Genomic DNA, 27959 nt, shown 5'->3' with positions numbered 1-27959 from the left:
CTGCCAGGTGAAGGAGGCTCAACTACTCTGGGTGATACCTCAGGGAGATCAGAAATTGCTACTTCTCTTTCAGAAGGATTGGTTCCTTTTGTGCAATTTTCATCTACCACATGTGAATCAAAGGCACCTAGGTTGGATGGATCTGTTACTATAACTCCCTCATCCATTTCCCTTGGAGCCCATGTCTCAGGCTCTGAGATGCATGGTTCAGCAAGGGGAACAGAATTCTCAACAGTACCACACTCAGGTAAAATATTATTTGCTGATCCATTAGCTCTGACTATTGTACCCGATGTAGTTGATTCTACAGTCACAAATCTGGGGAGATATGATTCCTCATCATCTGACTGTTCATTTTCACTGTTTTCAGTTACAATGTCTGGAGTCTGACGGGTTCTTGGTTTCCTTGGCGCCAATTTTGGGGTTGGTTTCTCTGGAGCACTAATTGGTAAAAACCCACAAGGAAGTAAAAGATCTCTGTGTAAAGTACGCAAAGGACCTTTCTTTGTTTCTGGACAGACCGTATATACTGGGAGATCACCTGAGCGTGACACAACTACATACACGTCTGCTTCCCACTTGTCAGCTAGTTTATGTTTTCCCCTCAGTCGTACACTTCTCACCAGCACTCTGTCACCTGGTTCAAGACTGCCATCTGTGACCTTTTTGTCAAATCTGAGTTTATTTCGCTGAGCAGATTTCTCAGCATTCTTGCTGGAAAGTGCATAGCTCTCTTTCAGACGGTCCTTCAATTTCTGCACATACTGTAAATGTGATTGAGGCTGATCATCAACAGGCAGTTCAAACGCTAAATCTACAGGAAGTCTAGGCTGTCTTCCAAACATGAGTTCATAAGGAGCAAAACCTGTGACCTCATGCTTTGTACAATTGTACGCATGAACAAGTGGCTTAACAAAATCACGCCAATGGGTCTTGTCCTTGTTGTTCAAAGTACCCAACATCTGTAACAGCGTCCTGTTAAAACGCTCAACAGGATTTCCCCTCGGATGGTAAGGCGTAGTTCGCGTTTTTCGGATCCCTGTCATTTCGCATAGCTCCTTTATAGTACGCGATTCAAAGTCTGGGCCCTGATCACAATGAAGCTTTTCAGGAATCCCATAATGCACTATAAAGTGGTCCCACAAACACTTCGCTACAGTGCTCGCTTTTTGATTCGGTGTTGGTATCGCAAGGGCATATTTGGTAAAGTGGTCGGTTATTACCAATATGTCTTTGGTATTACTCCGGTCCGGTTCAACACTTAGAAAATCCATGCAGACCAACTCAAGTGGCCTACTGGTCTTAATGTTGACCAGTGGGGCAGCTCTCTCTGCCGTAGTCTTCCTACGCACACAACGTTCACATGTTTTGATCTTTTCTTCAATTGTTGCCAACAACCTCGGCCAATAAAACCTTTCTCTCACAAGGTCAAGGGTTCGCTCAACGCCAAAATGACCCATGTCATCATGTAAACTTTTGAGCACTACATCTCTCAATTCTCTTGGTAACACCAGTTGATAGGTTGTATTTCCAGCACTTTGTCTTTTTCTGTACAAGACTCCATCTCTGAGTTCCAATCTCTTCCATTCTTTTAACAAGAAAACTAATTCAGGAAGCTCTTTTCTCATTGAAGGTGGAGGGGATTCTCCAGTCTGCATTTGAGTTATTATTTCCCTGATACTGGGATCTGCCAGCTGTTTCTCCGATAACTCTGCCAGTGACAAAGAGGGGATAACTGGCAAGCCATGGTCATGTTCTTCTTGGAAACTGGAGGGCAGAGCCTCAGAACGAATTGCTATGGACTCAATCAATGCAATGGACTGCTCAGTGGACTTAGATTTGTGAGCCACTGAGTAGACATCATGTCTTTCACATATGGCTTTAATTGCCTCTGGTGGAACCATGTTACAGGCCTCAGTTTCAAAATTGTGATTGGCAGTGAACTTACTTATTCTCTCTTGTTCCTTTTGTGAAACGTAGTCATCAACTAGTTCGCCATGTGGTCTTCTTGATAGAGCGTCTGCATCTACATTCTGTTTTCCTGCCCTATACTGTAGTTTGAATGAGAAGGTGGAAAGGGCTGACAACCATCTATAACTAGTGGCGTCGAGTTTGGCAGAAGTTAAAACATAAGTGAGAGGATTACTATCAGTAACTACTGTGAACTCAGCCCCATAAAGGTAGTCACTAAACTTCTCAGTAACCGCCCACTTAAGTGCTAAGAATTCCAATTTATGGGCCGGATATTTAGCTTCACTTTTGGACAACCCTCTGCTGGCAAAAGCTATAGCCCGTGTTTCACCATCTTGATGTTGATATAATGCTGCACCCAGCCCTGTAGTGCTAGCATCTGTGTGAAGCAGATATGGTAGCTTAGGATTTGCAAAACCCAGAACAGGTGCTGTTGTGAGCTTCTCAATTATCGTGTCAAATGCCTGCTGGCAAGAGGCAGTCCATCGCTCACCAAATGTTTCTTTGGGATGATAGTACTGTGCAGAACTTACTTTCCCTTTCTTCTTATGTGTTGGGGGATATCCAGCAGTTAATTCATTCAGCGGCTTCACAATTTGAGAGAAACCCTTTATGAATCTGCGATAGTACCCACAAAATCCCAAAAAGGACCTCAACTCCTTTAAATTTTTGGGCTTTGGCCATGTTTTAAGGGGTTGGATTTTATCAGGGTCTGTTTCAACTCCATGTTCTGAAACAATATGACCAAGATATCGGACTGAAGACTGAAAAAATTTGCACTTCTCAAGTGAGAGTTTAAGGCCATATTCCTTCAAGCGAGCTAGGACCCGCAGCAGCCGATCCTCGTGCTCTTCTAACGTGTCTGAAAAAATGATCAAGTCGTCAATAAAGACTAAGACCTCCTTCAAGTTCATGTCGCCCATACAGCGTTCCATTAAACGCTGGAAGGTGCTGGGTGCATTTGTGACACCTTGGGGCATTCTATTGAATTCGTAGAAACCCAGTGGACACACAAAAGCCGTTTTCTCTTTATCAGCTCCCTCCATCTCAACCTGGTAATAGCCAGATTTCAAGTCTAAGACTGAAAACCACTTACAGCCAGTTAAGACCGAGAAAGCCTCCTCCAAGTTGGGGAGTGCATAAGCATCCTTGATTGTCTGTGAGTTGAGTTTGCGGTAGTCTATACAGAGGCGGACAGAGTTATCACGCTTCCGGACAACTACAATAGGGGATGCGAAGGGAGATTCAGATTCTCGAATTATACCACTATCAAGCAGCTCTCTCAAATGCTTTCGCACTGCATCAACATCCTGAGGATGGATCGGTCGAGCTCTTTGCTTGAAAGGAGTTTCATCCTTGAGCTTAATGTGATGCTTGACTTGACTATTGTGACCAAAGTCAAGGTCATGCTGAGCAAACACTTCAGGCATAGAGTTTAGTTTCTGCGTAACTCTCTCCCTCCATTCTGTGGACAGAGGAGAGTCACCAAAATCAAAGCTGACATATGGATTAGAATCGGGTCTATCAGTTTCAGTGCTGGAGTCACACTCATGTGGCTTCACCCGTTGAACAGCACTTATCTCAGCTATCACTGTCTTTGGTGGGATCACAACATCATGTTCACTTTCATTCCTGATTATGACAGGTATCACACTCAACCGTCTTGCAGGTAAGGTTACTAAGCAGTTGGCCACAAGCAGACCCCCAGGTAAGGCAGATGCAACCGGTTGCTCAATGACAACCCACTTTTCATTTAAGGAATTCTTAACATTGACTACCCCATCCAAAGCAATTGTGTTTCCAGCAGGAATTACTCCTGAGCTTTTCCCTGATAGTCTCACTGAGCCAAAGTTGCCACTTTGCTCTTGTTTGTGTCTGAGTTGCAGAATTTTTAACACTGCTCTATAACCACACCGTGCTGGCAGGTTACTCTTGTCAATGTGAGAAGACAAGTTTGAGTACAATGTATCAAGGGTGTTGGTGCCGATGAGGAGTTGCTCTTCAGCTCCCTCTCTCATGTTAGGCACAACGAGGGCTAATGTTGCAACCTCAACTTCCTGCCCTCCAAGCTCTTTGGGGAATGTGATGTCTAGTTGTACAAATCCAAAATATGGCACCTCTTGGCCATTTGCTCCTTCCACTTCCAATAAATCATCTAAGGGTCGAATTTGTTGCTCTCTCAGATTATTCTCGTAAAAGGACAAGGGGACAGTCGTAACCTGGGATCCTGTGTCTAAAAGGCAACTGACTTGCTGTCCTGCTACTATCACTTGTGCAGTGCATTTTGTTCCAACTAATTTTCGTGATAGCTTGCGTGGCTGATCCTTTATGGATCTCTTTACAACTGATTTAGATGTAAGGGGACATGCATTGTCTAATCGGACTCCAGTTTGTCCCACAACAGGAGTCACCGTTAGTTTAAAGAATCAGGGTCAATAGGATTATTCTCAGATTCCCACTGCTGCTGTTTTTCTTGCAGTTTCTTTCGTTTTGTTGCCACTAATGATGGGTTGGCTTCGTTAGTGCATTTAGGAGCTGTATGGCCATCCTCCCCACAGTGGAAACAATACCATGGGCGGGGCTTAGTAAGTAACTTACTTTCTGAAGAAACCAATCTCTGTCGAGATGGCCGCGACTGTGAAATCATTTTTGCATTTGCATCCAAGAGTGCTTTACTCTTGTTCTGGTTCTGTGTTTTCATCTGAGCAACTTGCACTTGCAACGCAGCAATCTGTTTTTTCAATTGGTCTGTCTCATCTGTGGCCTTCTGTTCTGAACAGGTGCATGCACTTTGCAATTGAGACCACACTCGCTGTTTGGGACCACCTGGTGGTTGTTTAGGAACACCCAGGTGTTTTCTCATGCGCAATTCTTTGTTAGCATGTTTATCTTCTTCTGTTCGTAACAGAAGTAGCAGTTCCGCGAACGATGGTGGGCATCTTATCTTTTGCTCAAGCTGTAAATCAGCAATTAAGGAATTATCCCAACAACCTCTACAGAATTGCTTTAACAAATGTCGGTCAAATTCGTCAGCAGAAACACCTCCCCTCCTCATAACAGTATTTAGTGTGACTTGCAGTCTATGGAGGTAACGTGATGGCTTTTCACCTGCGTTTTGCAGAGTGCCCAAGAATCTAGCAAATAGTTCATCTCCATCCTCTACCGTGCCATAAGCTGAGTCAAGAAGCTGAATATATGCTGCTGGTGATGCTTGAGAACCAAGATGTTTGATAAAATCTGTGGCTGGGGGAAGCAAGCTGTCCACAATCTTCTGGGATCGGTTTAAATCCGACAGTGTCGGATCCATTAAAAGGATTTCCACACTCGTACGCCAAGTTTCATAGTCTGTCTCATTATTTGGTCTTGGTAATCTACCAGAAAAAACTCGAAGACAAGAGCCTGAATTGTAGTAGCCTGGGGAATTCTCATTCTTTACAATATGCTCCACCACAACTTTCTGTATTTCAGGTGGATTCACATCAATTGCAGGCAAGTTGCATGAATTGGCAGTTACTGCCGATTTCACTGCTGATGGCCCTGTGGTCAAGTTTGTTTCTAAAGCTGCTGAGCATGCCAGTGATGGAACAACAACAGTGGGTGCGGGCCCTTCAGCTGTTTTTCGGGATGTAACGTTCAACTGAGAGGTCGTAGCAGGTTGCGACACTAAGTGAGATCCGTAGCCCTCCTCACTATCATTTCTTTCTGGATGCACCTCATCTACAGAAATCCCAGTGGTAGAATTTAGCTTTGTCAACTCTTCTTGCAAAACAATCTGGAAAGATTTCCCTGTCATCTTGGCAATAGCCTGTAACTCAGAGATGTAACTCTGAGTGGCACTATGACTAGCAGCCGGAATATAGACACTAGCAAGCGCCCTCAAATGAAATGTCACATCAGGTACAGTGGGACTTTTGTAGTCAATTGGTAACATAGGAGTGAGTGCCTCCATTGCAGCACTAAATGTGAACTCAACTATCGCACACTTGTGGAACTTTGAGCTTGGTTCATCTATTGTAAGAACTCTATTAATAGATCCATAGATCTCCAAAAATTTCTGAACTTCATTATCTACTTCAGTCCCTGTCAGTCCACTAATAATTGCAGAATGAGGCACTTTAACTTCTTCACGTGTCACAATGTCCATCTTAACTTTAGCACTCAATATTCAATATCACAATGAAAAAAAAATAAAGAAGTTGACTCATTAATCACCCAACTGCTCCTGGCTGGCTCGCCAAATTTCTGTAACACCCGTTCAGAATTTAGTGAGTTAAAATATGAGAACTTACTGGATGTTGGGCCAATGCGGAGGTTCGACTACTGGAGCAGGAGGTGTAATAAATGAGACAACTCAGTCAGTGTGGGTAGATGACATGTATTAAAATTTTATAAACTTAATCGGTCATCTCTGCCAATAATTCAGAACAACATACAAAATCACATTTCATAATAAAAGAAAATGGGCCCGAAAATCAATAAAATAATAAACAAAACACACATACACATACCCCGGGGTTCCGTATCTTTCTTTCAGGAATTGAACTCCAAAGTCTTTGTCCATCCAAAGAAAATTGATAAATCCTAAATCAATCAGTTCCAAATCAGATCCTGGTACAGTGGCTCGCCATCTTTGGATTGGACACTACGTGGAATCTGGAATCCGAAAAGGCGACGGTGTGGCGCCAGCATCAATCAGCGGTCTCCGTAGATTCCCGTGATGGAAAACAGTTCAGAAAATGCCAAGTCTTGATAAGCCCACAAAACTTGTCAAAACTTTCTCTCTCCCTCTAATGTCCCGGCGTGGTGCACGGGAACATCTTTATTCTCTATTTTCCTTCTTTCTTATCCTTCTCTCCGCCGTCTCTCTCCTCACTCTCTCGCGCTGTCTCCCTTCTTCTTTCGCGCGCTCACCCGGCGGAAATCACCTGCGCCGCTTTCGCGGGCCTTTTTTCAAAATAAAAGTCATTGACTTCCCTTTTCACAATAATATTTCTAAACGCAATTCTAATGCATGTCTAAATTGAAGTACTGCTTTTAGTAATAGATTACCGCTTAGTACGGTAACCCTTTATACTGACAGGGTTACACTTTGATCTCTGAAAGTATGTCAAAGTACTAGCTTTGATCTTTGACCTATGCAAGTAGGTCAGGGTAAAATTTTGAATTCAGGGGTGTCGCGTGATGTTGCAGTCTTTACGTACCTCAGTTCTGAGTAGTTTGAATCTTAATTTTATGGTATGGTTTGTTCATTAATGCTGAATTTCACAGATATCATTCATTCATTCATTCATTCATTCATGGTCTACCGCTTTATCCACTGTGGTGGGTCGTAGGGGGTCGTAGCCTATCCCAGCTGACTGAGGGCATGAAGCACTGGCGCGTGATGCCAGTGCACTGTGGAGCCACACAGAGACACAGACAAGCATGCACACACACACACACACATACACTCATTCCTACGGGCAATTTGGAACGGCCAATTAACCTAAAGCGCGTGTTTTTGGAGGTGGCAGAAAGCTGGAGAACCCGGAGAGAACCCACACAGACAAGGGGAGAACATGCAAACTCCGCACAGAGCAGGGCGCGAACCCGGAACAGCCTTGAACACAACACAAACAAATGACCAAGGGTGGCCTCAGTCTGGGGACATGTTTCACAACTTGGATCAATACCTGCACAGAACTTTAATATTCTGTGCTAGCAAAGATGAAATCTGTGAACTATTGTGAATTGAACCACAAACCACATCTGATAGTAATAGAGGGTTTGATCACTCAACCCATTGCCGCTTAACACAACACATCTGGTACCTGTAGGTTCAGCTAAAGGAGATCTTACTTTAGTGTACTCTAGTGTGTATGGGAAATCATCCTACACACTAGAGAACACCAGATAACAGACAGGCTTAACAATAGAAACAGAGAGCTGAAAAGCCATAGGGTTAAAAGCAGTTGCACTTTCTTCGGTCAAGGTTGGTTTTAAAAGGTTTTTAAAAGTATTAAAGACAAAAACACTCACTCCATCATTTTGCGTGACCAATTCACCTAAACTGCATGTTTTTGGAGAAGGGGAAGAAAAATGTTTAAGCACTTCTGAACAGAGTGATGATCCCAAATCGGTTCGATGAAGAGCTGAATGTCACGCTCACATTTAAAATTGATCACTATGACCCACAGTATATGTCACCAGTGAGGGCATGAAATGTTTCGAGTGTGGATGGGAGGGACATCTCCAGCGTAACTGTCTGAAGGGAGAGGATGACCGCTGGCTGCTGGCTGCCATGGGGCAGGCAACTGCCCTCGCAGGGGGACTGGCAGTGGGAGCCGCGGAGCAGTTAGTTGCAGCTACTTACGCAGTTGTGGCGGCGTCTGGCGCTGTGGCCAACTGCCAACCCGGAACCGCAGAATAACACAAAGGATGCAGGTGACAACACAAAAGTTAAACAACCAGGGGCCGAAATCTCACTGGTGTCTTCCATTGCTGCGGCCCTGATTTCACAATCACGGCCTTGTAAGTTTCCAACTCCACCCCACGCTGAATCACAAGGCATCTACCCAGGGGTCACAGGTGACAGCGCAATGGTTAAACAGTCGCTGGCCACCAACCCAGAGCCACAGAATAACACGGAGGCTGAGGGGGCCGGAGAGACAGCCGCCAGGATGGTTTAACAGTCGCCGGCCGCCAATCCAAAGCCACAGAATAGCACGCAGGATGCGTATAACAGCACAAAGGATTGACATCTGAGTGATTTGGTGAAGGCAGGAAGGGGCCAGAGACACAGCCGTCAGTGTGGTAGAGTCTCTGCTAGAGAAGGACGAGGAGGATGATGACATTGTGATAGAGGAGGAATTATTAAAGATAGCTCTTAAAAGGAAAAACACAAACACAAGAATGAATAAAGTGAAGAAAACTGCTAAAGAAACACCTGAGACACCTCCTGATACAAGTAGCTCTGACAAATAAACTGGCAACGGTCTGAAAGAGGCTATTACAGAAAAATATGATTGGCAAAAGATTTTTAAAAAATCCTGCAAAAAGGTTCAAGGGCAAAAGTAGAATTTTTTTCCTGACCTCAACATGTTTCTGGATAGCGTCAGCTTTTATATGAAAAGAAAAAAAAAAGAAGTGGTGAGCCAGTTTTTACAGACCAAAAGTTTTACAGATTGAAAAAACTAAGGAGAAAAGTAAAAGACATTATTGTATAAGAAATGATTGTGGAGAATTGAGAGAGAGTGTGTGTGTGTGTGTGTGGGGGGGGGAGAGAGAGAGAGAGAGAGAGAGAGAGAGAGAGAGAGAGAGAGAGAGAGAGAGAGAGAGAGAGAGAGAGAGAGAGAGAGAGAGAGAGAGAGAGATCCTGCCAGTGGCTGTGTCAGTGCGCAGTGTAAGCTGTGGGATAGGTCTCCCCAAATTGAGGCTGAGCTCTGACCGATCATGCGATTGAATGACGAGTGCGTCATGCTCGTCTTTCCCCTCGTCTGCTCTGCGCGATCGGTAGCTCTGTGTTCCGCAATCCCCTGGATAACTGTACCGCCCTCGATGGCTCTGCTATCTAAGTTTCACTCACACTGAATGGATGCTTGGAGCGAGGGAAAGCAGGGAGAGAGAGCGCCGCTTCTCCTCCTTTGAACCAACGATCTGCATCAACGTCCCGGCGAGGGGGTGAGTGTCTCGACTGTCGTTATGTGAGTCGTCCTCCCCGGGGTCGTCTGAGGATCCACTGGCGGCGCCATTCGGGGGGGGAGGTAGAGGGGATTTGGGGTTGATGACGAACTGTAAAGCAGATATGGATCAGTTTAAGTTTGGGATAGGCTATGCTGAGGGGATGGGCTTCAACTTTCTCCAGCGCTATACATCAAAACATTGAATTTTACAGTAACACGGAGCGCAGTATTTGTAAGTTGATCGCTGATTCCATGTAGAGTTTCTTACAAATATGCGGATATTGCCTCAGTTTTAAATTTATTTTATTTATTTTTTTTGGCATGGCAGCTCCAGAGAGCGCCGACTGTAAAGAATTGTGCCTTGTTGTGCGCCCACCCCCCCCCCGCTCCGTGCCGCACTGGTTCCGTCTGGCTCGCCCTCAGCTGCTGCGTGTCCTGGGATGACCTGTTGATGTCTGTAGAATGAAGAATGGCAGGGGGAGCGATTTCCCCCATCACCAAAATATTTAAATAAGCAACATTTAGACTTGACAACCGGCGTCGCAGCACAGCCACCTCGTCGGCACAGGCAGTAAGTGTCTCGTTTGTGTTTTGTTTGGATTGAGAACTATTGCGGAAATGCCTGACATTGTGCTGCCGAGCTGAGTGTGCATGAGGTGGATGATGCGCCGGGGCGAGCCCAAATATTTTAGTAAGGTTAGCTTAGCCGTTAGCCACCTCTGCAGGCCTGCTGCGGATGGGAGAGGGTGGCACACATTTCGGCCACAACTGAGATGGGTCAGATTGACGCGTAGTTCCCACAAGATGGTTCACAGTGTTACACGTTGAATGTTATGGACGGAGCGTTACGAGCCGACACATCGTCGCCTTCTCTCGGGCATCACCCGTGTCACCCCCCCCCCACCCCTCCACCTTCCCCCGTTGTCGCCTCCTGGCTCCGGTGCCAGCAGACAGTGGATCTCCACGATGCGGTCTCCCCAGTGGGTTAAAGCGAAACAAAACATCAAAACCATCTGTGTGTCTTTCCTCGTATCCGATCCCGTTGTGAAACTTCTACAAGGAGGAAGAGTAGCTGTAGTCACTAACGGGGCAAAAAGCTTCAGCAAACACAAGTTGAGAGGTTTTACGCGATCGTGCTATTAGGAATATTTAAATTTCATTTTACATGACAATAATCGCGAGTCAGACATACCTGTACACGTGTTTTCATATACATGCATATGAATCGATACAGGTTTTGGCATTATTGCAACACCGACTTGTAGGCATGGATTTATGGGAACAAGGAAATGTCTGTACTGTAGTGTGAATGCCTCAGTTCACAGCTCAGAGACACATTAGAGCTCACGATGTTCTAAGTGTGATAAAGTTACACAAAGTGAGAAGTAGCCAACTTGTTTAAACGTAGAAACGTGTGGATGCTCATCCCATCGTAATATAATCCTTTTGAGCACAGAAAATCTCATTAAGGCTCACTATGAAGAGTGAAGTCTGAATATGTTTGAGTATGTTTGACCTACTTTCCTCACCAGACTGGTTGGCATGAGATTTAAGCCACTGGGTGACTTCAGGTGAACTCCATTTCTTCACATCGCTGCGCTCTATATATTTAATGGAATAAAAGACCTGAGATGTTCCCTCTCATCTCTGCAGGCCTCACTGCCCCTCCTTGGTGCATAAAGGCGCACACACACACACACACACACACACACACACACACACACACACACACACACACACACACACACACACACACACACACACACACACATTCTCTCTCACTGTCAGGACAAACTGTACAAACACACCCTGGCTCTCAGCACCATTTTTGTGTGTCTTTATGTGCATGCATGTGTAATTATTGCGGCTCGCCAAACTGTAAACAACCAGTATTGTCTAATGCCTGTGTGTGACTCAGTGTGCCTTTTGTGGGTTTGTTTGAGTTTGTGTGTGCGCATCTGTGTTTTAGTATGAGGGAGAGGGAGCTTGAGTGAAACAGAGACAAAGAGAGCATTTCTCTTTACCCTGGAGCTTGGCAAGGTCCCAAACGAAAGGCTTTGGATATGATGGGGCAGCTCACTCCAGCACTCATCAGTCAGGCACACCAAAGTTGGTTGTATGTCTCTCTCAGGGTGGGCTCTAACCAGTTTATTGTCCTACTATAATGGGTTGCCACTGAAAACATATGCATTCAAACTTTGTCTATGTTAGGAGTGGTGACTCAAGATCATGAACAACATTGTAGGCATCCATAGTCTAGTTTTCAGTGATTTGTAGAGATTGTGGTATTTAGGGCCCTCTTCTGTGAACTCATCATTCCTTGTGCTGAGACTTAAAAATGTCTCACCATTATTCTGTCCAGCAGAAAAACCCTGATCTCTGTCTTGAAATTTGATGACTATTCCCAGAGTGACCGAAACAGCTGGAAAAAGTGAACCTTTGCCGCCTTTCTATGTAAACCTTGTGTCTGCATGTCTACATCCATACACTCCATATGTAGAAACATGCATGTTGTCCTAGATAGGATGACTGATTTATGTGTTATTTAACTTATCATGCACAGCATATAAGAATAACTGCTTTCCCAAATAGATTCAAAACGCACCAATTTGACTTAAAGACATTTCATTTATTATCTCAAGATGAACAAGTCCCTTTCCTTGGTGAAATTTTATCAATGTTATACCAATACATGAATTTTATCAAAAATGACTGCAATAGCAAACCACCAATTTAATAAAGAAAACAATTATAAAACATCATAAAAAATTCATAGTGTCCATGATGAGGAAAATCCCAAATATTTCCAAAGTTTATGATACATGTAAAGCACTATCCTCTAAGGTTAAATTAAATTGCTTAATCTAGGGGTTTAGCAAAGCAGGTCATTTTTAAAACTTTGTGCAATGGGAGAATACAAAATACTTGGATTACACAATGCTTAACTATTAGATACACATATGTGAACATACCATGACAATTGCACAGTAGCTAATGATGACTATGCTGATTGAATGAATGACTTTATGTGAATTGTTCTTGGGCCATGCATTCCAAGTACTGCTGCCTGAATTATAGCTGGTGTTATAATTAGTATTTGGAGCGTGTGACAAAGAATACCTATCTGTAATCCAGTATTGTGATTTAATGATGCAAATTGAGAAATCCATCGGCTATTTCGAGTGTGGCTGTGCTCTTCGAGTAAAGGACTTAAATAGATGGTGCCTTATTGCAGTTATCCAACTGACAATTTAAAACATTCATTATTGTTGCTGCAGCAGTTGGCTCTGACCTCATTATTCCTCAGAGATAAGTTTAAATGGTTATGATGTGTGAAGTGATGGTTGTTCCTTGAGAGCTCCTCACTCTATAGGTGTATCATGCTATCTGATGACTTTGTGAGTGTTGGCACCAGATACTGTTCAGACATTTCGCTAAGATCTCTGCTGCCCAGAGGTGGAACATACTACCTGAATTGTGTCTTCCAGACATCTAGCCGATACAAACATTTACCAATGCTTAAAAAAACATTTAAGTCCTTGTAAAGCCTGCTGCAACAGTAGTAAGTGACCAATGTCCATGGAACTTAAATAGAGAGGCAGCCAGATGGGGAGCAGACAGTTCAAACTGTTCAGATTCTTGAAGAGTCAAGTTAAACCAATCAAATTAGTACAGTGTCTCTTCCTTAAGCAGTGGTTCTTAACTTTGTTGGAGGTACCGAACCCTGCCGGTTCCATATGCTCACTCACCCTCACCCTTCTTAAGTAAAAAAAAAAAAAAAAAAAAAAAATTAAGACATATGTATATGTTTTACTGGTGTATTTAATGAATTGTGCATCAATGTCACCTTTTTCATAGAACAAAACCAAGACAGTGCATGAATTCACATAAAATGACCTACCTTCAAATCAGTGTGACTTCTGCTGTTGTTATTGAGAGACCAGTTCAGATATGCGTGGCTTCACCTTGGCAAGTAATACTCTGATGTCATTTTCACAGCAAAGTCTGTTTCTTTTGTTTTCTATCCAACTTAAAGTAGTGTTCCTTTATTTTTACCAGTGCGAGACTAGAGTTGCTCAACTTGACATTGCAAATCATGCAGAACGCTGACTCCCATCATGTTCCGTTATACAGTACATGTAAATTCACGTTGCACATATTTGTCCGACAACTTTCTTTTTTTGTTCAACATAGTTACTATGAATTAAAATATTAAGAAAACAATCAGATGACGTACCATCATGACTGGTATAAATCAACTACTGAGTGCGCAAAATCACCTGTAGCACAGGTAGGCTAATCGATGTAGCATGATCACCTGCAGCCAGTGATGGCTAAGGGGGGCGTGTCATCACGAATTGACCTGATGTGTCAAACGTACATAGTGATTTGTGTATGTTTGGCACAAACCCCCGACACGATGTGCCTGTAGTGGCAAAAAACCCTAGCAGATCCGGACTCAAGATGGGTCCTCTGCTTTGACAGGCTGGTGTTGTTTTTTCACTTTTAGAAGGGAAGACAAGTTGGGTGTTTTGACTGGGGACAGCTCATTACTTCTTGAGTCTTAGTGGGATTATTGTCTGCCAGTGTTTTCTTTTTCAGAAGGATGCACTTCCATAACAGGAAGGATGGGAGGAGAAAGGGCTGAATGCCTTTGCTCAGGTGAACGCTTGTTCCAGAGTAGGGCCCTTATGGACTGAGTCTAGGATCAAGAATGAGCAGAGGTATATATTCCCTTTAGAATTAAGTCACTCCCCAAATTGGACATGGCAAAGATGGTGAGCAACATAGTGACCAACAGGTAAGAATGCGTACATATAGTTATGATTGGTGTCTCTGAGCTGAAGATGCAGCAGCAACTATAACTAGCTTCTCAGTCTTCCTACATTTTTTTGACCAGAGTGCCTTTTAAAGCAGTTCAAATTTGTTTGTTCAACCGTATGAGTAAAAATTCTCATGACTGATACTCTACTTTGCATAGACGTTTATGGTCAAAGAAAATGTATGGGCCTCTGTTCTATTATGAGTTCATATGCGAGTGTGTTATGGGTGCAGAGAGCACATACTGCTCATGGAGTCCGTTATAAAGAGTAATTCAAATACTAAAACAAAAACAAGGCAGTCACAGACTTCAATATCCAGCGACACCCCTGGATTCAAAATTTTACCCGGACCTGCTTGGATAGGTAAAAGATAAACCTTGTGCTCTAGTCTACTTTCATAGATCAAAGAGTGAGCTTTTTGGTCTATTGACTTACTCACACTAGCCTTCTCCCTTGTCTTTCTATCTTATCCGGTTCGTGAGTGTGCAAAAGTTGAAATTTGACCTTGACCTAGTTTTCTCACGGTCAAGGTCATCATCTCATTTTCATCCCCTTTGCCGCCTGAGTAATGTGCTTTTTGTTTCATGTTTTTGTTTCATCTTTCTGCAACGGTTGCGAAGATATTTGTTGGACATACAAACTGACGAACGAATGGACGAACGGATGAACACTGACAATTACAATACTTCACCGCTTTGAAGTAGGATGTAATAAAAAGGTCTTTATATTGTCTGCACTGTTTAGCATGTCCTGTCACTGAACACCAAGATATATCAGGGAATCAAGCATTAACTTAGCCAGCAAACAATTTTCTGTCTGCACTAGAGCAGACTTTTGAGTCTCTTAAACATTTGCACACATACTATCGGAGTCTTTGACAGGGTGTTGGGCAAGGGATAAGGTATGTTTGCCTTTGAGTGTTTATAGAGGTAAATGGAAACATGCTACATGTTGTTTGTTTAGACCACACACCCTCTTTTCTCATTACCCGGTTATCTAAGGACATGTGGATTTTATTGCTCATAGGGCAAAAAAAATAAAAAGGCTTTTACTGGGCCTGCAAGGCCAAAGTTACATATAGGATTAATGCACCTTAGAGCTGAAGCGTCAATAAATCTTTGTTTCAAATAATCAACATGCTATGAGTCTGCCAAAAGCCTTCAGCAGGGCAGTTGGATATATTAAGAGATCTCATTCTTACTCAGGACTACTTTCACCTGGAATAGAGGTATGAAGAATTAATAAAGATGAACTTTCATTAGTTTTAGTGTGTCTGTCTCGGCAAAAGAGTGTCATCAATTTAATTATCCATGAATGGAAGAGTCATATTCCTCACCTGTTTCTTTTTTTTCAGGTCTGTTCTTCTTGAGCTTTATATCTTTTACCATATCCTTGCCTGTTCCTAACTCTCCACACACATACACACAAGAAACAACACTGGGATAAAACGGTTTTTATGATTGCTGTGAAAGGATGTGCCCCAGTTATGTCAGCTGGGGCCACGACTGACAATAAAGCAGAGTAACCGCTGTGTGAAAGGGTAAACATTCAGTAATAGCTCACTAATACACCAATCATATATAGCAGTCATCCAGCTCAAGCTCAGAGCTCTGAAGACAAATTTAATAGTTGCAAGATGGAGATCCTGCTGCACAGGCTATGATAGATTATTATATGGTTACCCAGTTAAGGTAAATATTCAGTGTATAACAAAAGTACAATCAAACGCTTGTTTGGAGTAATGTGTGGGATATTACATTCTCTGAGCCATGGTATAAATAGCGACAGTGGGATTCTTCCAAGTTGAATCAAGGTCTGCTAACCCTGTTTACAACAAGGATTTTGTCATTTGTTGTAATTGTGCCATTCCTCTCTTTCTTTCCAAACAGGAACCTTTGGTGGTGTGCGTAGGCGCACCATGGCCCAGACCCTCCAGATGGCGATCCCAAACTTTGGCAACAATGTTTTAGAGTGTCTGAACGAGCAGCGTCTGCAGGGCCTCTACTGTGACGTCTCCGTGGTGGTCAAAGGCCATGCCTTCAAGGTATGATTGATGAGACTACTACAGTCATTGTTTCTACATTGTACTGCATAGAAAGTAAATAACATTAGAGAAGCTAATGTAGGTCAAGTGACTCCATAGAAATGAAGTTAAATGTTATAATGAAAGTTTGTGTTTCTAGCTAATATGTTCATTTTATTGACAGTATCTTTTCATGATAAGCTGAATAACCTATTAAAACTTAAACATTTACTGTATTTAATTACATCCCACTTCAAAGCGGTGATGTATTGTATATGTCGGTGTTCGTGTGTTCATCCGTTCGTTCGTCTGTCCGGTTGTCCATTTGTATGTCCACCAAATATCTTCGCAACCGTTACAGATAGAAAGATGAAACAAAAAAGAAAAGCACATTGCTCGGGCCACAAAGGTGATGAAAATGAGATGATGACCTTGACCTTGAGAAAACTAGGTCAAGGTCAAATTTCAACAGTTATACACTCAGGAACCAGATAAAATAAAAAAGACGAGACGAGGGAGAAGGCCAGTGTGAGTAAAACCATAGATCAAAGCTAGTGCTTTGATCAATGACAGTAGGTCAGAACACAAGCTTTGAGACCTATACAAGTAGGTCAGGGTAACATTTTGAATTCAGGGGTGTCGTGGGATGTTGCAGTCTGCGACTGCCTATTTCCTAGTTTTGGTTCTGTAAATGTTTCACATTAAATCAGCGTCAAACACTAATTAATTTTAAAGAGTGTGTTACCGAAATCCAGGAAGGCTCTTGTTAGTTTTTATTGCAATCCATACAAAAACACACACATTTCAGTTTATGGGAGCTCTTGTACCCCGTTGCCCTGTCAGGGAACTCTGCATTGGGTTCATTCACAGGAATGATGGTTTGACCTAAAGTTTCTTGTTTTGATATCAGCAAAAAAAACTTGGAATACAAATGTTAAAAAGTTATGCTGAAGGATTTCTTATATCCCCTATTTTGTCTTAGGCTCATCGGGCTGTGCTAGCTGCTAGCAGTTCTTATTTCCGGGACCTTTTCAGCAGCAGTTGTGGAAGTGGTGGTAATAATGAGACAAGCCCAACTGTAGTTGAACTGCCATCCGCTGTGCAGCCCCAGAGCTTCCAGCAGATATTGGCCTTCTGCTACACAGGCCGACTCAGCATGACCGTGGGGGACCAGTTTCTCCTCATGTACACTGCTGGCTTCCTGCAGATCCAACAGATCATGGAAAAAGGCACTGAATTCTTCCTCAAGGTAAATTCAAAATAGTTTGGTGTTTGTGTTATGGAGTTCGCTGAATCTGTCACTCAAAATAAAAAAGCAACACACTCTCATTTTGGGACGGTAATGTAAGGTGAAATTTCAGGAGTCAGACTTTCTGAATAGAAGTATAGTTAATGAACTGGTTTAAATCCATTAAATGCTAATGTTAGCTGTACTGTTAATGTCCTTTAGCTCTGCTAGACAGACGTACTGACAGAGGTGATGATGGTATCAAATGTAGCTCTATTAATACTGAACTAGCATTTATTGAGAAACAGTAAATTCCATCATGTCGTTACACGGAATGTCCATTTTGTTTTTGCAGAAGAATAATGCTATACTATGTTCTATTCCCTAACTTTGCAAAAATGTAGTGAATGTAATTTACAGATTGGGCTGGAATAATTGACACTGAGCTATAATGAGGTATGATTTAAAATTAGTGTGAGCCAGAGGTGCAAAGTACACTAGTTCCTGTGCTCTAGCTTCCTTGCTTGGCCTGTAACTTTGTACCTAGCTTTCATTTTGATCTGCACGCCACATGTTTTTCACTGTGTCTTGTGCAGTTGTGTTGCTAGCACATTGAGAGAATCTAGTCAAAGTAAAACCAAAATATTAACACTTAGAGAATATCCCAAACCACTTCTGTGTTGAGATCCCCCATAACAGAAGATCCAAATGTTGCCATGTTGCACACATACACACGCTGACAAAAGGTTGATCAATGTGTTTCTGTGTAGGTCTCCTCCCCCAGCTGTGACTCCCAGGGCCTTCATGCTGAGGAGGCCCCACCTTCTGAGCCCCAGAGCCCTGTAACTCAGACCAGTAATGGCGCGGCCCGCCCCACCTCCTGCCTGACGCCACTCTCTCTGGTATCACGAGTGAAGACAGAGCAACCAGCTAGCCAGCCTGAAGCAGCCACTGCTTACTCAGTGGTCTGCACTCCTGTGGCCAAGCGGCTTTGGGAGGGTGGCAGCAGTCGAGATGGAGCTGGGGCAGGCTCAGGAGGAGGAGGTGGTGCCAGAAAAGCTGCCCGTTATTCCCAGGAGGTGGTGAGGGGCAGTGCGATTCAGAGCCCAGGGGCCATCGGACTGGCCATTGGTATTGGCGGCACTGCAACCAGCCTGGCAGGCATGGTGGCTGGCGGTGGGCTAAACGGCAGCGGTGGCACCAATGGGAGCTCTACATCAGGTCTTGGCATGTCAGAGGGCGCCAGCCCCGGCACCCTGAGTACCTACGCCAGTGACTCACCCATCAGCTACCATGATGATGAAGAAGAGGAAGAGGGAACAGATGAAAGTGCTGAAGAGCAATATAGGCAAATCTGCAACATGTACACCATGTACAGCATGCTCAACATGGGAGCTACAGGTATTGCACATTAGACTAGTGCGAATGCAAGAGAGATAGAGTTTTTGCCTGCTATGTTTCTAATTTCTGTCCATTTCAGGTGATTTACAAACATTGCACTCTTTAATGGCCTCTTACTTTCCAAAACCTGGCATATCTGAATGAAAGTGGAGTGATGTAGCCAACTAGATTAAATGATTTTTCAACTGATGAGGTGCTTGAGTCAAAAATTTATATATTGAACATTTTGTCAATATTTTGTCTTTATAGTGAAAAAGTAGATGTGTACAGGCTTTTAAACCTGGTTATTTACATCATGAATCATGATTGTGATTAAATATATCTTTTCGGTAGATTTCCCACCCCAACTACCCAATAAATATTTGGCTTTAGCAAGCATTGTGCCCTATGCTCTGGCTTCTCTATGTGTAAAAACAAATTAGGTTTTATTTCTGATCTTGTATTTATGTGTTTCTTCAGCAGCTGGTGAGCGTGTCGAGGCTCTCCCGGACCACACAGAGACCAGGGGCCGGATGCGAGGCAGAGACCTTACGTGTCTCCCTGCAGAACTCATCGCTCAGATAGGCAACCGCTGTCATCCAAAACTGTACGAAGAAGGAGACCCTGCTGAGAAAATAGAGCTAGTTTCAGGTATGTCAAAGCGAAAACGAACATGAGCTGATCAGAGGTACTATGACAGTGACATGTAACATGTATGGAGGAAGCTGTCCTCAAATTACTGTTCGGCCCCGATATGCGGATTGGATGGCATCCTTGAACAATTGACTCAGTGTGTTTATATTCTGTGACAATGCTTGTGTTACCTTACAGGCTGAGTTATTTTTGAGTATAGCGTGTGAATGTGACTGATGGAGAGAATGAGAGCGACTTAACTAAAGAGGGAGGGAAATAACGTTTGCCAAGCTATTGTATTGCACTTTCATAATGAAATTAAAATGAAAGAATAGAAATGCATTGTGCTCAGCATAATAATATTTAATGAAATTAATTGAATTGGTGATGAAATGTGACACCGATTCTACATGTGAATTGAAAGCAGCAAAGCAAAATCCTAACTTTGACATGTAGCGTACACAGAAGGTCATGACTTCCTGCCTACATATGATGACCCTTAACCCGTGATGGAAAAGGAAACGGTGGGTGGGTGCAGCTCATCACAAGGAAATAAATAAAGCAAAAGAGGAGTTTACTTGATAGCAGCTAAGACAATTCCTCCAACAAAGAATAAATACAATTAGGAGTCAGCACCCCATACCTGGTGTGTCTATAGTTATCAGTACAGGTACACCTCACTCTATGTTGTCTGTTGGGTCCAGGGGACGCACGTAAGTCGAAAAACAACTCATGTCGAATTAACTTAAACTAATCTAAATTAATTATTCCCAGTTCTGTACTGTATTTTTTTATGAATGCATTTTCAAAAATAAATGGTAAATACTAATCTATTTTAAGCTTGCAAACAAATTTTTTTTTTTAATATAGTACAAAAATAATCTAAATTTGGTGTTAACTAAACATCGCGGATGCTTTATTTATGAATGGAATGAATGAAAGGAATTATAATTGCTTAGAAGTCTAATAAAATGATTTAGACTTAATTCTTATTTATCCGTGTATTTGTTTTGAAAACCGACGTTTAATCGAGAACGACGTAACTTGAAATGACGTAAGCCGAGGTATACCTTTATTTGAAACTCTTTCACTGGTCCACTCTCTCCTCAAACACTAAGTGCCTCCATTAATATACTGTAGATCAACGTACTACAACAGCAAGAAGCCAAGTATGGCGAACTGTATGTCTAAGTGACAGTCGCCATGACTCACACACTTGTGGAGCTTTTGTAGCCTACAACAGCTCTAGAACAGGTCAAATGAACCAAAACATGGGGCAATACACAAGTCAATGGTGATACGTGGTGGACCATTTTTCTCTTTGTTATATTCTTTGCAGGTACGTCTGTGTATATATCAAGAGCCCAGCTAATGAACTGTCATGTGAGCGCAGGGACCAGACACAAGGTGCTGCTGAGGAGGCTACTGGCTGCATTCTTTGACAGGTTTGTTCCTTCTGTCTGCAGATCTGGTTCTATTTCTGCAAGTCTTTCATGTAGAGTTGACGAAAGCCCCATTTCAATTTAAAAAGTAACATATTTCTTTTGTCTGCCTGCGTCCTAACAGCTATTTTTGTTTTTCTCTGTTCTCTTTCTCATTGTGACATATCAGAAACACTCTGGCCAACAGTTGTGGGACAGGAATCCGTTCATCCACCAACGACCCGAGCCGCAAGCCCCTTGACAACAGAGTTCTGCATGCAGTTAAATGTGAGTGCACAAGTGTTTTGAGTCTTTGTACAATGAATTGTCATTTATCCAGCTACATTTGGATGAAAGCACAAAAGGGATCTTATTCAGTACATACTTCATCTTTAAGATTTGGCCTTTTTTATTCGTTTATGAAAGAAAATAATCATACATGTCAAATTTGCCCCCTAAGTCCTGCCAGATCTAACCTAATTTGACAAGATGCAGATCGATATCTGCTGTATTAGGAGACATTGTTTAAAATCTCTGTTTTTTGTACGTACGTGAAACAGCTTTTAATAAATAGAAATAGCTCACTCTAAGAATATATGTCTCCACAAAGGCTGAAACAAATTCCCTGGATCTGGCCTTCAAACGATATTCACTTCAAAATCTAATAATGTCTTGCCCCAGTCCAAAGGAAACCTTTGAAAAAAGTTCAATTGAACTGAATGAATTTAAGAAGATATTCTGCTGCCTAAGAAACAGACAGAAAAAAGAGCACTACTCTTCGTACTGCATTACTAATTAAATAATGTGTATTTCACATTTACACTGACCACTCTTTATGATCCGTAAGGTTTCCTCCCTTCCTGTTAGTAGTTGTAGCCGAAGGCTGGACACTGCACTAGTTTGGAAATCCTGACTAAGTGGGAAATCTGTTGTGTAAATCTCATGTGTAATGACAATTTTGATAAATTTGCTTCTCTTTATTCTGAATTGCACAGACACTGCAAGATTCATCAATAACAAGGCTTTACTCATAACATGATTTCATTAAGAATCACAGGCCAGAAGGGGAGGGGGTGAATGCATCACCTTATGCAATCTCTCAAGATTGTCTGAGCATCTCTATAAACTATATAGCATAAACAAAATGCATTGTTTTCCTTTCCTATGTCAGATTACTGCCAGAACTTTGCCACCAGCTTCAAAGAGAGCGAAATGAATGCAATCGCAGCTGACATGTGCACCAACGCCCGGCGCGTGGTTCGAAAGAGCTGGATCCCTAAGTTGAAGCTACTGATGGCAGAGAGCGACGCCTACAATGCTTTCCTTCCTGACGGTGTCAAGGTGGAGGACGACACCTTGGGGGTGGATCCAGCTTTCGACCCTGCCTCACTGGAGGTCAATGGCAACGCTGGCATGGAGTCTGGTGGCTCCTCAGGTGAATCGCTACAAGGCGTGGGCGGGGATGGAGGACAGTTATTTTGAACATTGTGTCTGGCGGGGGGGGAGGTTGAAATTTGGTGACACATACCAGTATTCCCCAGTTCTGCTTGCCTCCTCACTCTCTGGCCCACGCTGATCTTTCATGTGACTGTCTGAACTACACTTGTTGGGTCAACAGTTGTTGTTACCCTGGTGTAACCAGGACACGAAAACTTACATTTTTTGCTTTATGACTGTACAGTGGAGTTAACTGAAAGGGAGCTTGTAAGAGGATGTTAACTTTTCTCCTGGCTGCCCTCTGCCTCCCCCTTGTCTTTGCAAGGTGTATACATGCATCCTCTCTTGAATATTAAATACATTCCCCGAAATGCTTATGGAGGAGGGGGGCTCATGCAGCCTGAGGAAGAAGAGATGGCTGTCTATAATAAGAGGTGGTGACTAGATTGAATGTAAAATGTCAGTGACATTTTTCTTCATGCGAGTCTGACAAGATGTATTCCAGCCTTGGTAGAAGGAACTAAGTTTAAAATGAATACAGTAATAAAATAAGATAATACTACCTGTTCTTCCTTCCCTTGTACCTTCCACACATCATACCGCAAGTACTCCTCAATCCACATCACCTCTCTTGAGACCGGGTAATCTCACCTGAGTGTTTCACTGTGCGGTGTCTTACAGAAATACAGATCATCTTTTTGACATTTAGTATGTTTCCGTCTGTAAGGTGACGCAGAGAGAATGGAAAAGCTTTTTATTGAGGCAATTGTAAAGACAATTCTAAAGCAATGAGTCGTATGCAACATGGTCGTATTTTTAGAGGATAAATTATATTTATAAATTCAAATGTCCACGCCTAGAATAGGGTGCGAAAAGAGAATGAGAGCTATTGTTTTAGAATCTCTTTTTTCATGTTTTATTGAAAGGGTTCTAGCCAAATGATTAAAAGTGCTATTTTTGCAGAAAAAAGGAGTATAATAAAGCAGTCTTATCATAGGACCCTTAGTCATTTATTTTTATCTTTTTGACGGAGCAGAGTGATGGAATGAGCAGTTGAACTGCTAAAATTGACCCCGTTTTATTTTCTCTTCACAAGCTTAAAAGGAATAATAAGCATGATTCAGCTGGCTTGACTGTTAGGGAGAGGGTCTATGATAACCGTTTCTTGTTACGTCGTTAATCTGCAGCTATCGCCTCCGTTGATAAAGCATCGGTCCCAACTTTCAAAACATGTAGAAATATGTATTTATTTGACAACTCAGCCGGTCTCATCTTTGTATTGAAACAATAAAAGAAAAAATGCTGACGTTTTTGTGCAAATACAAAACAATTGTGGAATATTGGAATGTGCCTTTTAATTGAAATCAAATAGAATCCCGGTTGGTACAGTGATTTCATGAGGAAGCAATATTGCTTGAAGCAAATACATTTTGTGGTACTATCTTTGTGTGTGTGAAACATTTTATTGGTAAAGAAGAAGAAGACGGCGAAGGTCTGTACTGTGTGGCTGTGTCTTTCAGTATATTGCTTATTTATGTATCTGTTGCACCGCCTCTTTGATTTTGCACCCTCCATGAGGTAGAGTGGAGGATTCTGCACCTTAATGAGAAGAACCGTGGGTTCATGCAAGATTTTTGAGAAGTTTTGTGTAGCAGCTGAACCCCTGTAGATGGAACTTCTTTCCTTTTTATTCCATCTCCACTTGTATCTTATTTAGAAGTAGCAAAGCTCCTAAGTTAAACCAAATCCCAATCGTTTTTCCTTTCTGTTGCTGGATGCCCATTTTGCAAAATGTTAACACCTTACTTTTTTATGTGAAAGTTTGTGTTTGTTAGAAGCTTTTTAAATGCATGTTGACCTGTAGATTTCAGGCCAGTACCAGGGACTGATTATTCCTTTGCAGGTGGTCTGGGTATGACTGCGGGAATGTGTCTTTTACCTGTAATGGTCTCACAGACTACTGATTACTTTGTGCTTCTCAAAGACACTTCTGGAGAGGATCTTTTGTGAAGACAGGAACAGCATACAAAGAATCAATATTTCTTTTTCAAGGCAGTTGAGTGGATCTAACAGAAAATATAAGTAGAGGCGTGAAATATATACAGTAGCTCCATCTATTTTCATTATTGATTCATGTTATGTGGATGGGTTGCCTAAATGTTATATGGCAAGGAGAAGTAGCTTGTAAGTATTCCACTAAGGGCAAGACAACAAAACCTCACTTAGCTTTGCAGTTCTCTCTCGATGCCATATTATCACCTCCCCCACTTACCTCCAGTATTTTTGAAGATGTTGTGCTTCCTGTCCTTCATTCAGCTGGTGTCATGTTTCACCTCTACACATTTATTACTGTTATAGACGAAACAGTGGTTTTACATTATTAGATCTGGGTTATTATATGTTTGCTTAATTTGATTAGAGACTTCAAACTGTGCCAGGTTTACACAAGCTTTCCTTGAAAGTACTGCTTGAATTTGCCTCTGCCAGGTCTTTTTCATTTTTTTTATTTTTTTCTACTTTATTCCCTTATATACTTTCATCATGTCATGTTATACAGAGAACCTGTCATCTCAGGTTTGAATGAATATTTTCATAAGTAACCCCTCTATATTACCAGATTCCTGGTGTGAAGATTTACAGGACCAAGAGAAATGCTCTCAAGTCTGATAACAAAGATCTCCAGATTTTTTGGAGACAAGTTCATAACATGCAATCAAGCAATGCAGTTAAGTTCTATGAAAATGTTTAATATTCTTTTCAGCATAAAGTTACATTTACTAAATGTATCTGCATCAAGAAATAAAGGCAGGTGTGACAATTCATCAAATTACTGTTCACATGTTTGAATTTAGCTCCACTGTTGCAGGACTGTTATAGTGTACCTCACAGATATTTCAGACAGTAAAAATATCAGTGTCCCACAAGAAACAAAAAAACAAAACAAAATCTTTAAAGCAGGAAACAGCAAGGGCTAAAGTGGCTTCCTTAGAATTACCCAGTCCCACAGTGACTCCCTGAATGACTCCACCAATTCTCCATTCTGATTCACTCACTATGGATGAACCGATTCTCAAGAAGCCACATCAGTCTGTTTCAGCAACAGCCCACAAATGTGCACCTTGCATTGTTAACAGAGTCGGAGCACCCTGCTGTTGCCACTCATGCACCTGGCCTGGTGACACGGGTTTTAGGGTCGGTGCTGTAATCATTTGTGTTGTGGTAAATGTGGTTACAGTATGCATGAGAGCCAACTGTAGGAAGTCCTCGTCGAGTCCCTCGCTCGCAACCTACTTGCAGTGCGTCGCGTGAATAGGTGTGTGAGTGCTCTTGAGATTTATTTTTGAGCATAGCCTTTTTTTCAGTACATTCTAAACAGATCATAATATCTGTACCATAAAACATGTTTACGCTTCACAAAAAACATGTAAACCTACACACTTGAATGAATAAGGTGGCCACGGCATGGGGAACCTTTTGTCACTAAACAGTACATATATAAATATGATGATACACATGTATAGATAAATACTGTATATTATAGATGCACACATAGAACTCAGATTGTGTGTTGTGCACTCGCAGCATGAGGTGTATATTTACCCAGAAACAATGCTTCTTCACAAACTGTGCAGTAATTAGTCTGTCCATGTCTTTGCCCCGTCCCCCTGCCCTCTGTGACCCTGTAGTGTCGGTGGACATCATGTACTGCTCATCCTATTCTTTCTGTGTATCAAGTGCCAATAACTTTGTGAAAGCCCTGTAACTGTGACCCAACATTATCAAAAGTAAATGCACATTAACGACTGTAAAATAATTATGAATCGTAGAGAAAATGTCCAAATGGATTAATTAATGAATATCTGAATAAAATATTTGTAACAACTTCCGTATGACTCTTTTTTTTTTCTTTTTTTTTAACTGGTGACTGTTATTACAAGGCTGAAATATGAACTGATATAATGAGTCAACAAGTCCTGAAACATTAGCTTCATGGCTCATGCTTACTGGAACCATGTTTCTAAAAAGATGTCTTTCCTATTGAACCCCCCTGAACTTGTGTAACCACATGATAGAAAATTGACTATGCAAAACCCACAAAACATCTCTACCTTAATTGAGATTTGTTAATGTACTCACAACTTTATAGCACCTTGATGTCTGTTTTTCTTGTCATGTTACTGCACTGTCAGAAAAATGTATAATAATAAATTGAAACTCTCAATATGTTGGTAACAACTTTACCAGCACAGTGTAGTGGTTAATATAATTCACCAAGTGTGGAACATAAGCTTTTATTTTTAATTTCTGAGAACAAACTCATATATTCCGTGTAATATGAGTATAACTTTATTTATCCCTTAAGGAGGTTCCATCAGATAAATTAATTAATAGAGAGGTTTCTTTTCATATCCTGTGGATTTTATTTAGAAAATTACCTTTTTGTAAGACATGCCATTAACAAGAACTATGTATAACAGAAGAAACTACAGAGTCCAATTATATTTCTAATACAATTATACATTAGGAAGAGATATGGGGATTTCCTGCCTGCATTTTCAGCTGACATACTATTGATAGATAGATACTTTATTAATCCCGTATTGGGTAACCTATTTCCACGTTTCCAGTACTTGACTATTGATAGTGTTGCTTAACGCTACTAAACACATAAGATACTTTCTCCAAAACGGCGCACACCTATGTGTCCTTCAACTATGATCCATTCTGCACCAGATTTTCATATGGACTCCATTCTCCAGTTTTTAGTTTCAATAAAATGGAATAACCACATGGGGGCAGTCTTCCCCTGATTACTGTACTGAAATTCACTACAGTATACAACTAAAACAAAAGCAACTACAACCAAGGCAGTCCCCTAAAGCTGGTGCTTTGATCTACCTAGGCACTAGCTTTGATCTACTTTTTACACTGGCCTTCTCCATATGCACTAGTCTATGCACTAGTCAGGTACTACTTTCAGGGTACCCTGACCTACCCTGAAAGTAGGTCAGGGTAAGTTGCGGGATGTTGCGGTCTCTCACTGCCGTCTTGTCATTGTTACTGATACGATCAACAGTTAAATTGTAGTCATGAATAAAAAACGTTACTATGGAGTTTGTGATCACAATACATCCACAGCTGGATTCCATTTCCCAAATATGGCCGAAGGAAAGCAGACAGCCCTGACGCAATCCTCAGTGCTGTTGCTTTATATGGATTCAGGAAACAAGGGCTCCCGCTGACGTCACAGGTTTTCCTCTGCGTGCCGCAGGAGCCGGATGTCCTTTATATGGGCATGTGTCGCTCTCTGAACCTCCACCCCCACCCGTTTTTTTTTTTCCTACGGAAGGAAGCGGCGCCGTCGGGGGATGGGTGAGCGTG

General features: G+C 42.0%; 1 protein-coding gene across 4 annotated transcripts; it reads left to right on the top strand.

Moving 5' to 3' along the window:
• The first annotated feature begins 9470 nt into the window (after window positions 1-9470).
• On the top strand, window positions 9471-26463 carry nacc1a (nucleus accumbens associated 1, BEN and BTB (POZ) domain containing a). 4 transcript variants are annotated; one of them, XM_068335870.1, is made up of 9 exons: window positions 9681-9864; window positions 9961-10203; window positions 16345-16499; window positions 17461-17727; window positions 18477-19107; window positions 19567-19737; window positions 21059-21164; window positions 21331-21428; window positions 22312-26463. In XM_068335870.1, the coding sequence occupies exons 3-9, from the start codon at window positions 16374-16376 to the stop codon at window positions 22620-22622; spliced, it is 1710 nt and encodes a 569-aa protein (XP_068191971.1). In that variant the 5' UTR covers window positions 9681-9864; window positions 9961-10203; window positions 16345-16373; the 3' UTR covers window positions 22623-26463. The 4 variants fall into 4 exon arrangements, with proteins under 4 accessions (XP_068191973.1, XP_068191970.1, XP_068191972.1 ...); XM_068335872.1 differs by lacking the exons at window positions 9681-9864; window positions 9961-10203 and adding an exon at window positions 9471-9630 and having other exon boundaries at window positions 19570-19737; XM_068335869.1 differs by lacking the exons at window positions 9681-9864; window positions 9961-10203 and adding an exon at window positions 9473-9630.
• The last annotated feature ends 1496 nt before the right edge of the window (window positions 26464-27959 follow it).

The sequence above is a fragment of the Antennarius striatus genome, chromosome 16, assembly GCF_040054535.1.
Source record: "Antennarius striatus isolate MH-2024 chromosome 16, ASM4005453v1, whole genome shotgun sequence".
NCBI lineage: Eukaryota > Metazoa > Chordata > Actinopteri > Lophiiformes > Antennariidae > Antennarius > Antennarius striatus.
Note: the sequence above shows the minus strand (reverse complement) of the source record. Positions and strands in the feature narration are given on the sequence as shown.

What these genes read in the sequence shown, in the direction of transcription:
- nacc1a (XM_068335869.1), top strand. Translation starts at nt 16,374, where the DNA reads ATGGCCCAGACCCTCCAGATGGCGATCCCAAACTTTGGCAACAATGTT. An exon ending in GCTCAACATGGGAGCTACAG is followed by an intron (nt 19,108 to 19,566) that starts GTATTGCACATT and finishes GTGTTTCTTCAG; the next exon opens with CAGCTGGTGAGCGTGTCGAG. An exon ending in AGTTCTGCATGCAGTTAAAT is followed by an intron (nt 21,429 to 22,311) that starts GTGAGTGCACAA and finishes TTCCTATGTCAG; the next exon opens with ATTACTGCCAGAACTTTGCC.